Source organism: Oryx dammah, unplaced genomic scaffold (assembly GCF_014754425.2).
Source record: "Oryx dammah isolate SB20612 unplaced genomic scaffold, SCBI_Odam_1.1 HiC_scaffold_25, whole genome shotgun sequence".
Classification (NCBI taxonomy): domain Eukaryota; kingdom Metazoa; phylum Chordata; class Mammalia; order Artiodactyla; family Bovidae; genus Oryx; species Oryx dammah.
The window spans coordinates 67754706-67770548 of record NW_024070209.1 but is presented as its reverse complement, the minus strand read 5'-3'; the positions used below and the strand labels follow the sequence as shown (position 1 = coordinate 67770548).

General features: G+C 41.7%; 1 protein-coding gene, 1 non-coding gene and 1 pseudogene across 18 annotated transcripts in view; 2 read left to right on the top strand and 1 right to left on the bottom strand.

Moving 5' to 3' along the window:
* Nucleotides 1–11381: 11381 nt before the first annotated feature.
* LOC120852275 lies at nucleotides 11382–12322 on the bottom strand (annotated as a pseudogene).
* Nucleotides 12323–13785: 1463 nt separating this feature from the next.
* TRNAG-CCC lies at nucleotides 13786–13856 on the top strand. The gene has a single exon. It is a non-coding gene; the product is annotated as a tRNA-Gly (tRNA).
* A 240-nt stretch (nucleotides 13857–14096) lies between these two features.
* Nucleotides 14097–15843, top strand: part of TIA1 (TIA1 cytotoxic granule associated RNA binding protein) — a 54540-nt gene continuing 52793 nt past the window's right edge. For 4 of the 17 annotated variants that reach the window (XM_040224099.1, XM_040224092.1, XM_040224091.1 and 1 more), the window contains exon 1: nucleotides 14330–14419. In XM_040224099.1, the coding sequence (XP_040080033.1) occupies nucleotides 14394–14419 (26 nt within the window). In that variant the 5' untranslated portion in view covers nucleotides 14330–14393. Of the gene's footprint in view, nucleotides 14420–15843 lie in introns of all 17 variants that reach the window. The other 13 variants (XR_005718301.1, XM_040224090.1, XM_040224094.1 and 10 more) reach the window with 9 other exon arrangements.

The following is a 15843-nucleotide window of genomic DNA, read 5'->3' as shown; positions in this document are numbered from 1 at the left end:
AAAATTAAGACTAAAAACAATTTAATGCAGAAGAAAATGAGATGAAGTAGTTGATGATCTCAGGAACTGACTTTGTTCATGTGGATGTGAATGAATAAAACCTTTTAAAAACATTAGTTATTAAGATATGTAAAGAGAGATACCACATATTTCAAAAATCCCAAATTTTTGAAAAATTTCCAAGTAGGAAATCTATTCTATAGAAATAAAAGAGCTAGTTACAAGGATATATATATACTAGGATGCTTATTGCAACATTATTTGTACTATAGGGGGGAAAACAGGTATAAAATAATAACAGACCTAAGGAAGAAATTGACTGAAATGCAATAATAGTAGTGATGTTAACATCCCACTCTCCAGGACTTCCCTCATGGTCCAGTGGTTAAGACTCCCACTGCTGAGGGCCCAGGTTCAATACCTGGCTGGGGAACTAAGATCCCATAAGTCAAGCAGCACAGCCAAAAATAAATAAATAAAATGACAACAAATAAAAACTGTTGGTGAGGATGCAGAAGAAAGGAAACCCTTGTACACTGTAGGTGGGTATGTAACCTGATGTAGCCACTGTGGTAAACCATTTGGATAATAATAATAATAATAAAAAAACTACCAGCTGTGCAACACGGCCCAAAACAAACAAAAAAAAATTACAACAGAACTACTATACAATTCAACTGCTTCACTTCTGAGTATTTACCAGAAAAAAAATCCGAAGAAATACTGTATGATTACACATATGTGTGGAATCTAAAAAACAAAACAAATGAATAAACATAACAAAACAGAAAAACAGAAACAGAGTTGTAGATACAGAGAATGACCAGGTAGTTGTCAGAGGTGGAGGTCATGGGCAGGAGTGAAAAAGATGAGTGAGATTAAGAGGTACAAAAACAATAATAAAGAAAAAAAAAAAAAAAAACAGTGGACCTTGAATGTATGTCAATGAATGCTATTTATGGTCATTTATTCAATTTGCCATTGAATAAATTGTGGCATATTCTATGAACTCTTTGCAGCTGCCTTCTCAGTACTCTGCAGGTATCCCAATGAGTTCTCATACTGAGATCTTACTGTTTGTTTGTTTTTAAATATTTACTTATTTGGCTGTACCGGGTCTTCACTGCTTGCATGCAGGAACTTTTAGTTGCAGCCTGTGAACTCAGTTGCAGCATGTAGTATCTAGTTCCCTGACCAGGCATCGAACCCGGGACCACTGCATTGGGAGCACAGAGTCTTAGCCACTGAACCGCCAGGGAAGCCCCAAAGCGTATCAAATGATGACCTGAAAATTTTATTCTTGGAGACTTTAAGGGGCACTGGTACGTTTCTTAGGCAGGGACATAGTAGGATCTGAGGGGGGTGCTCAGGGAAACATAGGTGGCCATGTTTTTGTTTAATCTGGCTTAACTGAAAAACAAGTAGATACATGGTCTGAACAAACTGCTAGTGAAATGAAAGGTTGAATTATTCTGCTCTGAAGAAAAGGGACATTTGCTCCTTCTGGCCACAAGGTGTCCTCAGGCAACTGAGAACCTAGTGGAAGCGTCTGAAGATCAATCCTTCCAACGTGGACCAGTCTCACAGGGAATCCCAGCACAACCATTAAGGAAATGCTGCTCTTCCTGAGACGCACCATGTAAAGACTGATCATCTAGTGCCCTGAGCACCCAAAGCAGTTTTAAACTACCAGAGGGAAAAACAGAGACATGTCAAAGAGTCAAAAATCCAAGGCTAACTCTTTGGGGAGCTTAAACTCAAGAAACAGTACACATCTGATCCACCACACTCTTCTCAGAAAATTGTTCAAATCGTATCTGAGTTAGGGTACCAAATTAATAATAGGAAATTGTCTCTCGAAAGCCTAACAGCTCGCTGACAGGCACCTATGGGAACCCCAGTAGGGCTTATGTACAACACTTATGGATAGGGAAGTCTGGTGTACCACAGTCCATGGGGTTGTAGAGTCGGACACGACTGAGCAACTGAACTGAACTATGGATAAAATACTTGCAAATGCTTATTTATTTGGGAACTGAGGAACATTGTGCCCCCAAAATGACTAAGATGGGGCTCTTCTCACCTTTTCAGGCTGGCTTTGCACATGCAGTTACATAATGCCAGCTTGATCAACATCTTTTCAGAATTCAGACCCTAAGGGAACAAGTTCTTCTAGGAGGAACTAGCTTTCCTCTCCCTAAGCCTTGAGACGTAAATTTTCTACCAGGGCTCTCAGGAAGTCTTACCTTACTCCTATCTAAACCATCTGCAATTCCTGAGACTAAGGGAAAAAAAATGGAAAAGAGGCCTTTTTAAACTCATGCAAATAAAATTAACTACTCCAATTGTTGGGGCTTCCCAGATGGCACAGTGGTGAAGAACCTGCCTGCCAATGCAGGGGACAAAAGAGATGTGAGTCTGATCCCTGCGTCAGGAAGATCTCCTGAAGGAGGGCATGGCAACCCCGTTCAGTATTCTTGCCTGGAGAATCCCATGGACAGAGGAGCCTGGCAGGGTTGCACAGAATCAGGCACAACTGAAGCAACTTAGCATGCACGCACTCCAATTGCTATTTACAAACTAGTGAGTTTATACTGTAATACCTGATTCATGACTAGATTTGAAAATGAAGTCACGAAATCTCTGGTTGTGTCTGTCTATATACGTGTGCGTGCTCAGTCGCGTCTGACTCTGCGATACTGGAGTGGGTTGTCATTTCCTCTTCCAGGAAAGGATCAAATCCGAGTCTCCTGTGGCTCCCACATTGGCAGGTGGAGTTTCCACCACTGAGCCACCTGGGAAGTCCTGTATGTGTGTCAGTTATAGATATGATATACCTTTACTGTGAATGGCTTTACCAAAATTAACTTGTAAATTAACTGTATTGAACTGGCTTAAAGAAAATTAAACTCTTATGTAAATAGAAATAGAAAAGAAATTAACTCAAATGAATTTTAGGTTCATATGATTTGAAAAATACTCAAAAACAGTTTTCAGTTCAGTTCAGCTCAGTTCAGTCGCTCAGTTGTGTCCACCTCTTTGCGATCCCATGAATCGCAGCACGCCAGGCCTCCCTGTCCATCACCAACTCCTGGAGTTTACCCAAACTCATGTGCATCAAGTCGGTGATGCCATCCAGCCATCTCATCCTCGGTCGTCCCCTTCTCCTGCTGCCCCCAATCCCTCCCAGCATCAGAGTCTTTTCCAATGAGTCAACTCTTCGCATGAGGTGGCCAAAGTATTGGAGTTTCAGTTTTAGCATCAGTACTTCCAATGAACACCCAGGACTGATCTCCTTTAGGATGGACTGGTTGGATGTCCTTGCAGTCCAAGGGACTCTCAAGAGTCTTCTCCAACACCACAGTTCAAAAGCATCAATTCTTCAGTGCTCAGCTTTCTACACAGTCCAACTCTCACATCCATATATGACCACTGGAAAAACCATAGCCTTGACTAGATGGACCTTTGTTGGCAAAGTAATGTCTCTGCTTTTGAATATGCTATCTAGGTTGGTCATAACTTTTCTTCCAAGGAGTAAACGTCTTTTAATTTCATGGCTGCAATCACCATCTGCAGTGATTTTGGAGCCCCCAAAATATAAAGTCTGTCACTGTTTCCACTGTTTCCCCATCTATTTCCCATGAAGTGATGGGCATTACTAGAAGTCAAATAAGGTCTTATTATATGTTAAAAAAAAATAGCAAGAAAAAGAACTTGATTTGATGAAACCAAGATTCTTTCATCAATTGTATTGTAATTAGATCTTTAACCACCCCTTTTAAAGTCTTTTGTCATTTAACAGACAGCTATTGTTGCTCTCTGATGCTTTGGGAAAAGATGCTTCATCTTCAAGAATATTCATAGTAAGGACCTTTTGACAAGTACAGGTTTCTAATAACTTTCAAATCATACCACTAATCTGAGTAAGAAATTAAAGAATTCTAATGGAAAACTGATGATGGTTTCATAAACCCTTAACAGACAATCAAGATCAACAAGAATTAGCTACAATAGGACTTAATGAACTGATGAATATTGTTATAACTTTTATGACTTTTTGTCTGAATATTATTGGCTTTCAATATTTCTTTTCCAATTTTAAGGAAATCTTTCCCCTTAAGCTAATAATGACTTATAGCAACTTGGTGTTAGTCACTCAGTCATGTCCGACTCTTTGCAACCCTATGGACTGTCCATAGGCTCCTCTGTCCATGGAATTTTCCAGGCAAAAACAGTGGAGTGGGTAGCCATTCCCTCCTCCAGGGGAACTTCCTGACCCAGGGATCAAACTCAGTTCTTCTGCACTGCAGGCAGATTCTGTCTGAGGCACCAGGTAATTCTGTTGGATTACCATCTGAGGCACCAGGGAAACTTGTACCTTTTTAAGCAGAATTTAAATATTTATCCTTTCTCCATAATTGCTCATTCCAGAATTTGGAAACTCTTAGTGAATATTCTTATTTTTAGGCAATATAGTTATTTGAGAAGTTTAGTAAGAATTTGCCTTCCTTATAACAGTGCATAATTGGAAACACTGGTAATATTACTTTGGCTTTTATTTGAATATCATATTACAGGGTATTTATAGAATCAAATATGACCAAACAGCTTTGAAGAACTAACGTGAACTTTGAGAGATCTGTATGCAGGTCAGGAAGCAACAGTTAGAACTGGACATGGAACAACAGACTGGTTCCAAATAGGAAAAGGAGTACGTCAAGGCTGTATATTGTCACCCTGTTTATTTAACTTCTATGCAGAGTACATCATGAGAAACGCTGGGCTGGAAGAAGCACAAGCTGGAATCAAGATTGCCAGGAGAAATATCAATCACCTCAGATATGCAGATGACACCACCCTTATGGCAGAAAGTGAAGAGGAACTCAAAAGCCTCTTGATGAAAGTGAAAGAGGAGAGTGAAAAAGTTGGCTTAAAGCTGAACATTCAGAAAACGAAGATCATGGCATCTGGTCCCATCACTTCATGGGAAATAGATGGGGAAACAGTGGAAACAGTGACAGACTTTATTTTGGGGGGCTCCAAAATCACTGCAGATGGTGACTGCAGCCATGAAATTAAAAGACGTTTACTCCTTGGAAGAAAAGTTATGACCAATCTAGATAGCATATTCAAAAGCAGAGACATTACTTTGCCAACAAAGGTCCATCTAGTCAAGGCTATGGTTTTTCCTGTGGTCATGTATGGATATGAGAGTTGGACTGTGAAGAAGGCTGAGCACCGAAGAAGTGATGGTTTTGAACTGTGGTGTTGGAGAAGACTCTTGAGAGTCCCTTGGACTGCAAGGAGATCCAACCAATCCATTCTGAAGGAGATCAGTCCTGGGTGTTCTTTGGAAGGAATGATGCTAAAGCTGAAACTCCAGTACTTTGGCCACTTATGCGAAGAGTTGACTCATTGGAAAAGACCCTGATGCTGGGAGGGATTGGGGGCAGGAGGAGAAGGGGACGACCGAGGATGAGATGGCTGGATGGCATCACTGACTTGATGGATGCGAGTCTGAGTGAACTCCGGGAGTTGGTGATGGACAGGGAGGCCTGGCGTACTGCAATTTATGGGGTCGCAAAGAGTCGGACACAACTGAGCAACTGAACTGAACTATGACACCATAAAAGCCCCTTGGAAAACAACCTGGTACTCTGCTTGCAGGGTTCTCAACAGCCTTACTAGGTAAATAAAGAAGTCCACCTCCTGGCTGGTAAAGGAATCTCCAGATATTCTGGAGACCTCTAGAAGACAAGAATTCACCCAAATCTATAGATACCTCACAGTCTGAGGTGGCCTTCCCACCCTTGAGAATCCTTTTAAATGTTCAGCCTGAGATTCCTTATGATAACTTCCAGCAAAGCCAATTTAAAGAGCCTATAAAATCAATTGCTGCTGCTAAGTTGCTTCAGTCGTGTCTGACTCTGTCCAACCCTATGGATTGTAGTCTGCCAGGCTCCTCTGTCCATGGGATTCTCCAAGCAAGAATATTGGAATAAACTGCCATGCCTTCCTCCAGGGGATCTTCCTGACCCAGAGATCGAAGCCACATCTCTTATGTCTCCTGCATTGGCAGGCAGGTTCTTTATCACTAGTGCCTTATGGAAATAATCAAGACAAATTTACTGAAACCAGGTTTATTTTGCAAACAAATTAGTCTTAATTTGGCTATATTTGGTGGAAATGAGGATAATTTTATTTTTCCAGATATTTATTTTTTTAATTAATTATTTTAATTGGAGGCTAATTACAATATTGTAGTGGTTTTTGCCATACATTGACATGAATCAGCCATGGGTGTATATGTGGCCCCCATCCTGAAGCCCCCTCCCTCCTCCCTCCCCATCTCATCCCTCAGGGTCATCCCAGTGCACCAGTCCAGAGTACCCTGTCTCATGCATGGAACCTGGGCTGGAGATCTGTTTCACATATAATATACATGTTTCAATGCTATTCTCTCAAATCAGGAAATGAGGATAATTTTAGAGAGAAAAAAATTATGTTTCAACAATATAACTTTGTGGATATTAAATTCTAGTGTTCAATTTTTTTTTTAATTTACTGCCTAACATTCATTTCCTGAATGGCTTCTCATTACTATGCTATATTATTGTTAACTTAAAATTTTTCAAGGGCATTCTAAGTTTCTTTCTGAAGCTTATCACAGTAATCTATCTTTGGGTGAAGATCAAGTACCCCATGAATGACCTGTAATCAGGCAGATTATGCATACTAGGAAAGGCATTATATAAAGGATTATCTCCAACCTAGACAGAAGATCCTTACCAGGTATTCTTATCTAACTCACATACAGTAAAACTCAAGGAAATTGACTTTTGGATTCTTATTCCCCACTTCAAAAGGGTCCTGCACTGGGCTGGTATATAGAGAGACCTGCTGACTTCAACTCACTTTAATATATTGCTCACATAGAAGGGAAATGACACCCACACTAGGACAAGAAGACAATATCAGAGGTAGACAGCTATCCTAAGATGCTGGACCTGACTTGTATGATCGTTCATAGTTTTTTACCGATTTCTTGGACTTTTGTATGAACCAACTTTTTTCTATCATGAACACAAATCCTATGTAGAGTTTTAAATTAATTCAATTGTTTTACAGTCAATAGCCTATGTCCAACTTTTCCAAGTGTACCAAGTATGGTGGACTTCTCTCCAAGGCTCTAATTGGATGACGCTTAGAAATTTTATTTTAGAAGAAAGATACTCTAGGACTGTATAAGCTACTGCTGATATCACTAAGTGGGACTCTCTTACCCAGCCAGTTAATGACATTTGTCTGGAGTATGGCCATAAATACTCCTTTTCACTAGATGCTAAGTATATTAGTTAGCTCCTACTAAGATCCAATGAATTCATGGAACAAATTTATGGCCTTGGCTCTCCCCAGGCTGGTTAGAAAGATGCCCTGTTAGTTTTACTCATGCTCAAGGTCACATAGAGGAGGTAGCCTTTGAAACTGCCCATCAATCTGCCTTTAAAGTGAACACACAGGGATCAGTCTTCCACAGATATGATCACTCAGTCAACAATATTTATTCCTTCATTTGAAACAGATGTCATTATTCACAGAGACTTTATCAAAACTCACCCAGCAAGCCTTAAATGACAGTAACCAAGCCATTAGCTTGCTTAATTCAGAAGTTTCCATGATGAGAAAACCCCACGGCCCTTGATATTTTAACTGCTTCCCAAGAGGCTTCTAATATAACCCATATTGTGACACAAATGAAGACTCCAATTTCCATTCTGAATGACCTTCTTTCGAGTTTAGGGGAGATGGGAGGAAAATGGTTTGGTTTGGGAAGGAAGAGGTCGTATCTTTACTAATGGTATTGTTACTCTTTTTAACATATTTATTTGGCTGCACCAGGTCTTAGTTGCAGCACAGGGCATCTTCAGTTTTCATGTGTCTTAGTTGCAACATGCAGGATGTAATTCCCTGACCAGGGATCGAACCCAGGCCCCCTGCATTGGGAGCACAGAGGTTTAGCCACTGGACCACAGAGAAGTCCCTGGCATTGTTATTCTTGATGGTAATTTTGATTACAGTTTGTGTGACTTATAAAGTGATGGCTTCCTGCATTTCATGCTGTGTACCACCAACTTCTACTAAGACAGTAACATCTAAACTGCTTGAAATTATTGATCACATCTATAGTTCCCTATAAAATAATGAACATTCACAATGTATATAAAATGTAAAATTGGCTTAAGTTCTATTGGACAATTTGGATTGACTGTCAGTCCTTGCCAGACATTCTACCAATATGTACACGCATGTGTGCTAATTCACTTCAGTCCTGTCCAACTCTTCTTAGACACTATGGACTATACCCCACCAGGCTTCTGTGTCTGTGGGATTCTCCAGGCAATAATACTGGAGTGGGTTGCCATGTCCTCCTCCAGGGGCTCTTCCCAACCCAGGGCATGAACCCAAGTCTCCTGTGGCTCCTGCACTGCAGGCAGATTCTTTACCACTCAGCTGCAGAGGAAGCCCCTCTACTAGTACTGCTGCTGCCGCTAAGTCGCTTCAGTCGTGTCCGACTCTGTGCGACCCCATAGATGGCAGCCCACCAGGCTCCGCCGTCCCTGGGATTCTCCAGGCAAGAACACTGGAGTGGGTTGCCATTTCCCTCTCCAATGCATGAAAGTGAAAAGTGAAAGTGAAGTCACTCAGTTGCGACCCCATGGACTGCAGCCCACCAGGCTCCTCGGTCCATGGATTTTCCAGGCAAGAGTTCTGGAGTGGGTACAATCCCCCCTAAAAGGAAAGAAAGAGCAGGTTTTTAAAACCAGGAATGGAGGGATATGATGGACCTAGAGCAGGTAAGCAACCATTCTGGGTGGTATCAAGGGACCAAATATTTGATTACCAAATGCCTTCTATCAAAAGATTAAGGATCAAAAGAGGGAGCTGATGAAATAAAATCATTTTTAAGGCACGACAAAAAAAATTTAAACATAAAACTCTCTCTGCTCACTTAGGCCACTACTTCTTTTTAGTGTGCACTGTGCTTCTGTAATTATGTGTTAACCAGATTTCCTTAAAAGACACAGGAATTCCTGCTTGATGGTAAAGAGCAATTATTTCTGGCACCAGAAAAGTAATTCCTTAGGATATAACATGAGGGATTGAGCATGGGGGTGTTTTATTTCTTTTCCTTTTCAACTGCCCGTCAAGGGTTTTAATTTCTAGCTCAAATGTTCTTCTTATTTTATTATTATTATTATTGGGGTGCACCATATACCATGCAAGATTTTAGTTCCCCAACCAAGGATTGAGCACAGTCCTGGGCAATGAAAGCACTGAGTCCTAACCACTGGACATCCAGGGAATTCCCACATTTCTTTCTTAATCCTTAATCTGCATCTGTACATGCAGATTTGGACGACGCAAACTGTCATCATTTGTTTTGTCTTCAAAATGTATATAACTGTGCATTAATTTCTTTGTTTTTTTAAAGTGCTAACATTCCAGCAACAGCACAAGGTGAGCTGTTGCCGAAGCCATAGGAGGAGGACTATGGGCAGGGCATGAGGAATGTTCCCTCATTCTAGGAGGATGGGGACAGTTCTGGCTGCCCCAGAGTGGGATGTGTGCAGGTCTTTGGCCAGGCCACAGTCTACATAGGAAAAATCAGTCACAAAGTTATGAGAATGCCACACAAGCTTGGCTATCAGCCCAGGCACCACAAAGGAGCCCAGGGCAGGTCCTCTGCACACTCGTTGTTAAAAACTCTACAAGGTGAGGCTGTACATGAGTTTATTACAAAAGAGTTGTACTTACAAAAATCTGTACACACAGGTGAAAAACTCTCAAAATTCTCATCTATGTGTCACAAGTTGCTAAGCCAAAATATTAAAAACAGGGTTCAATTATAAACTTCTCAATACTTTTCAAAAGGATTAATTTTTTAAAACACATATGCTACTTTCTTTAGCAAATCTCACAGAGACTAAGCAGCCCAGCCCTCCTTGAGCCCCAGAGGCCTTGCACCACGAATGGGCCTGGCCAGGAGACACTGTCCAGAGTCAGGGCAGGAGAGCCAAGCCCACAGTGCAGAACAGAATGCTGAAACACACACAAAAGAAGGAAGATGTCTTTAGCTAAAGCCTTGGCATTAAATGAAAGAGGCAAACAGAATGCAAACATGCAGTCCTACCAGCAAGGTTGGGGAAGAGTTAGGAAACAGGCAACCTTTCAGGCTGACTTCAAGAGCAGTGGGAACCAGGCCCAGGCACATACCTTGATGGTAGAAAGTTGTGTTTCAACCAGTTGGGTGTGCCTACTAGGCCTGGCAGGGAGCGCATACAAGAAAGAAACAGGGAAGGGTAGGTGGGCCATCCTAGCCACAACCAGCTCATCAAGTAACTAATGTGGATGTAGTGTAAAAAAAATCACCACTAAGTACTATGGGCATGCTCCCTGCTTGCCTTAATGGTCACATGGCCACATTGGGCCAAAGGCAGGACCTTGTCCTTATCCTGAATGCCTGTGTCCTCAATCACAGAAAGAGTCCCAAAAAAGACTTTTCCCAGGGTACTTGGGACAGGAAAGACAGAGCCCTGTCTCCTTACATGTTAGTTGAGAGCTCCTGGGTCTGGGTATCAAGATGCAGCACTGTGCTTCTCTTTGTAGTCTGTGTCCCCTGTTGGCACCAGCAGGTGAGAATGGGGGACAGAGGAATATCTGGACCTTTCACCTCATGGCAGAGCACCCAGCCTGAGCCCCACCTTAACATATCCCAGTAGCCCTTCCACACTGGCAAGGTGTCCAAGAAAACCCACAGGGTGGCCTGCTGAATAGTATGTGATACACAGTTTCATGGAGGAGCATGGGTCCTGATGTTCCTAGGGTACAGCTCCATGGTTCTCAGGTGGGCACCAGGCCTGGAGGGCCATAGAGAGTCACCAAGGCAATGTGGTTGTTCTGCCTGACCTCAGAGACCATCTGTTTAAGGCCAAAGCAGAACGTGGAGCCAAATAGGTTGGAATTGTTTGGGCAGGAGGACTTGTGCAAGACAACAGGTTTTTTTTTGTTTTTTTTTTTTTCCCTACAGGATGGCCCAGAAGCTCCTGAATGTTGTCCCACTTGCTGTAGGTCATGTGTTTCTGTCTGACCCTCTGTGTTTTCTCTCTTTACAGTTAGTGGAATCTTGAATTCACTGTAGTGATACATATTAAAATTATAATGTTTAGGGTAACTGGTGTGTAGGACAAACCTCTTTATTTTTTGTGTATTCCCATTAAAGCAGATGTTCATTCTGAGAGTGAAGTAGTTAAAAAGCAGTCATGGAACTTCCCTGGTGGTTCAGTACCTAAGAATCCACCTTCCAAAGCAGGACATGGGTTCCATCCCTGGTGGGATCCCACATAGCCTAGGGCAACTAAGCCCATGTGCTCTAGAGCCTGTGCTCCACAACAAAACAGTTCACAAGCTGTAAGGAAGACTAAACACAGCCAAAAAGAAAAAGTAGTCATTACACTTGGATGGAACTTGCTTGTGCGGTGAAGGAGAAAGAATCTTCATCTTGTCTTCTGACTTGTAGAAGACCTTGTGTGGTGAGTCAAGCGTGCTAAGAACATCTTGGCAGGAATCGCCAAAATATACTAAGATTTCAGATACCTGCATCTGGGCCATCTGGTATAAGTTGGGTCCACAACCTGTGGCAAGTAGGCAAAGTTGTAAACCTGAGGATCCACTTTCATATCAAAGACTATCTACACTCTCAGCATACATGTCACCCAGGAAACATCTCAGGGGCATCATGGGAGCCTTGGTATCCTGTAGGCTGTTTCCACTGTACGTGTACATTCACCTCACAGTTGCTCTGTAGGGTACCTGGAGAGAAGCCAGAACATGGGCAAAATTGGACTCATACTTGGGAAACTTGGTGCATGAGTCTAGCTGAAAAGAGAAAGACAGTCCTCTGAGGTTGAGCTGAAAAAGCTGTGCAATGGAGTTGTCCACTCCAGGATGGGTTGCACGGAAGACTGGTCAATCTGCTCAATTAAAATGCACACCACAATAGTTTAACTGTACTTTAGTCAAGTGATACATTTGAATCACCTTAAGTCTCTGACTGAAAGCTTCAAACAGTAGTTTGATCCTCTGCTGAGTCAGGTTAAGGATGAGGTCATGCTTAAAAGAGACCAGTGCCAATACCTATTGCTCTTTTCCCAGAGAGTGCTCAGGCACCACCTCCAGATCCACCATTGATTGGGCCTGCTGGGCCAGGGTGGCCTCGTAAGGCAGTGCACAAGGGCTGGAGCTCCCCCACCAGCAGCAGCATGGGGCAGCCCTGTGCACTAACCGCTAATGGGCAGAAAATGCTCAGAGTTTGCTGAAAGACTGTCTCCTAGGTTATAATCCTTTTGATTATAAATTGGCTTGAATAAAATTCTCTATTTCTTTTTTTAAAATTACTTATTTATTTAATATCTTGCTGCAGCAGGTCTTAATTGCCATTTGCAGGATATATATATATACACACATAATTTTTAGTTGTGGCCTGTGGCCTCTTTAGTTGTAGCATTTGAATTCTTAGTTGTGGCACATGGGATCCAGTTCCCTGATGAGGGAACAGAGTCTTAACCACTGGACCAATGTGAAATGTTCAGAACAGGCAAATCTATAGAGAGGGAAGATTAGTGGGTTGGGGAGGAGGAGTGAGATGGGGTATTGGGAGTGACTTCTAATTGGTAAGGGTTTCCTTTGGGGGGGGTGAATGTTTTAAAATTGATTATGGAGTGGCTGCATACCTCTGTAAATATACTAAAAAACCATTGGATTATACACTTTTTTTCCTTTGACTGCCAGTATACAGTAACTCAGTTTCCAGATAAGGGATTGAACCCAGGCCATGGCAGTAAAAAAAAGCCCAGAACCCTAACCTTTAGGCCACAGGAAATTCCTGAATTATACATTTTAAAAATTTGTATTGTTAACCCTTAAAATATTATTATCTGATGTCTTTGAATAAAATCCCAAGAATGTACCACAGATTCTAAATTCAATTTAAAAAATGATTATCTAAAAGTGCTGCCGTCTAAATGAACTACCTCAAAGAAAACATCACATTTTGGGGCATGTACATTTCCCAATGTTTCAAATTTTTTTTACACAATTTAAAATGCAATACAAAATGCATAATGAGTATACTGACGTACATTTTTCTGCCCCCTGGAAGAGGATAAAAATTTGTATATCTTCTTATTCCTTCAGTTTTAGAATTATTTGATTGATCTGTATTAAATAACTGTTTCTTAAATATTTTCCAGTGTACATTGATTATACAAAGGAAATTCAAATATAAAGAAAAATTCCTCAAAGATCTGGAAATATGTTCCTGGCTGAAAAATTTGGTTAACACCAAGAAGACAAATTCTTAATGAAACTCTTACCTTTTTTTTTTTTTCCGGCTGCGCCGCGTGACTTGGGAATACTTAACCAGGTATTAAACCTGATTTCGGCAGTGAAAGCATGGAGTCCTAAATATCGGACTGCTAGGAAATTCCCGGAAACTCTTTTAAGTTTAAAAAAAAAATTTTTTTTAAGTGAGATTTTTCCATACAGAAAAAGTAGGAACATCCATTCAACCGTACCAAAAGGAAAGAAAAGAAATCATCTCTTACCTGAAAAGTAACAGATTATATAGACTCTCGGTAAACTCTTATTTTTAAATGACTAAATCTTCCTCACTTGGGAACGCGTGTACTTAGTCCTAAGGTATTTCAGCAGGGTCAGTTTCCGTCAGCGCCGCTGGTGTAGTGGTATCATGCAAGATTCCCATTCTTGCGACCCGGGTTCGATTCCCGGGCGGCGCACGCTGTTTTTGTCCCCGCTTTGCGTAGTTTTTACAGTCTTTCTTCTTCTAGAAACACAACTTTTCATTTCCATGAAGATTTATATTTTACTATAAATCACTGTTGACACATTCGAATCTGAAGGTGGAATTTAAAAATGTTTACTCAAGTCATTAAACAGTTAACCTTTACGCCTGCGCAGTCTGAGACAACCCCCTGGCGTCGTTGGAAGCACGGCTGCGCAACAAGTGAATATAAGGACTGAGGTGTAGCCTGGCGGCCAGGAGGTTGAAAGTGCAAAATTTTTCTGCGCCTGCGCGGCCCGGGTCACTTCCCTGGCTGCTCCAAGGCTCCCGGCTCGCCGCCATCTTGTTTTGGGTCTTCATTGTTCGCGCTGGGCCCGGCAGTTTAGTGTAATTGCCGCCGAAGAAGGAGGCGGGGTAACCTCCGGTCAGCCGAGAAACCCGGCTATCCCGCAGCCATAGCCGGTCAAAAGATTTGTGAGGTAGTAAAGGGTAGGGAGCTGGACCTGGAGGCGCCGCCGCGACAGCAGCAGCCATGGAGGACGAAATGCCTAAGACTCTGTGAGTCTGGGGCAGCGATGAGGGGGGCGGGATGGTGATCGTCCCGGAGCGAGCCTTCGGCTCTGCGCCGCTCCGCCGCCTATTGTTCCCCGTGGACGCCGCGTTATCAAGGTTACTCTCTGGCGCTCACCTGGATGTCTAGGGACCGAGACCCAGGCAGTGAGGACGAAATGGAAGGAGATGGGGCTCAGCCTCTAAATTAGTCCATACACCGTAACTGCCCCTACAGCGTGGCCTTTGGCCTCGTCCCGGGCCTTCGGCCTGCAGAAAAGACTTTCATTCAAACCTCTTTTTAGAACTCGACCAGCCTTTTTGTCCCATGCTTTCTTTCTCTCCCGTCTCCCCTCCCCGCTTCTCGATTAACCTATTCTGATTTTTACAGCCGTCTCGCTTTCATTTTACTTTGATTTTCTCCAGATACTCTTCCTTTCATTTTCTTTTCATTGATAAGAATTTTTGTCTTGAAAATCCGTGTACTCATTTTCATGGGTGTAAACTTTATTCTCGCAGTTGCCAACTGGGAAAAAGTCAGTTGTTTTTTCTTAAACTTCTCTTTGGCTCTTTTTCTGTGGCAACCCCCCATCCCCGATCAAAAAGCCCCAAATCGGACCCCCTGAGGATTTTGAAACTGCTTTTTAAAAATGGAACTCTCGTCCGGAGATATATATCAACTGAGGGGAAGTGGATTTAATGCTCTTTTATCTTCGCTTGCTACTTTTGTGATTGACATGTCGTTGAAGGAGCGGGGCGTTTTTAATAAAGCAACAATTGATAAGTACCTTAACTAAAATGTTTAGTCACCTCTGAATTTTTGCAGTGTTAAGTCTTGGTTTGGGATCATTTCTTTGTAGCGTAGCTTTCCCCCCGCCCCAGGCATTCTCCTTTGTTTTTCGAAGTACTATCCGTTGAGGTGATCCTGCCTTTGTTGCTTTTCTCGAAAATAAGAAAAAGCCCAATCAATTTTTGACGTAGCTGTCTTATTTTTATTCTTAGAATACTGGCAATTTGAGAACCCTCTGCATTAAAAAAAAATACACTCTTGGGTTTCTTTTTGCAACTCTGATATTATAGTTGTTATGAAATACAATGTAGTCAATTATTTTTTTAGCGCCAAAAAATAGTTTTATAATCTTTGGGAAATATAGTCACTCTTTTCTTAATAAATACTTACAATTTTTTTTTTTTTGCTAGTTTATCTCATGTTAGTGACCTTTAGTGTCTTTTTACTAGGATGCAGCAATTAGCACATGACTTTTGTTTTTTGAAAGACTATCTGTAGATGAATACTCCCTAAAAAAAAAAATCATTAACCCCATAGAGTTTATGGAACCCTTTTTTCCCTTTTGCCTCTTCACTACAAGTATGATATCCAACAGCATACTAGATTAAGAAACTGCCTGTCTTTTTATATTATAATGTCTTCA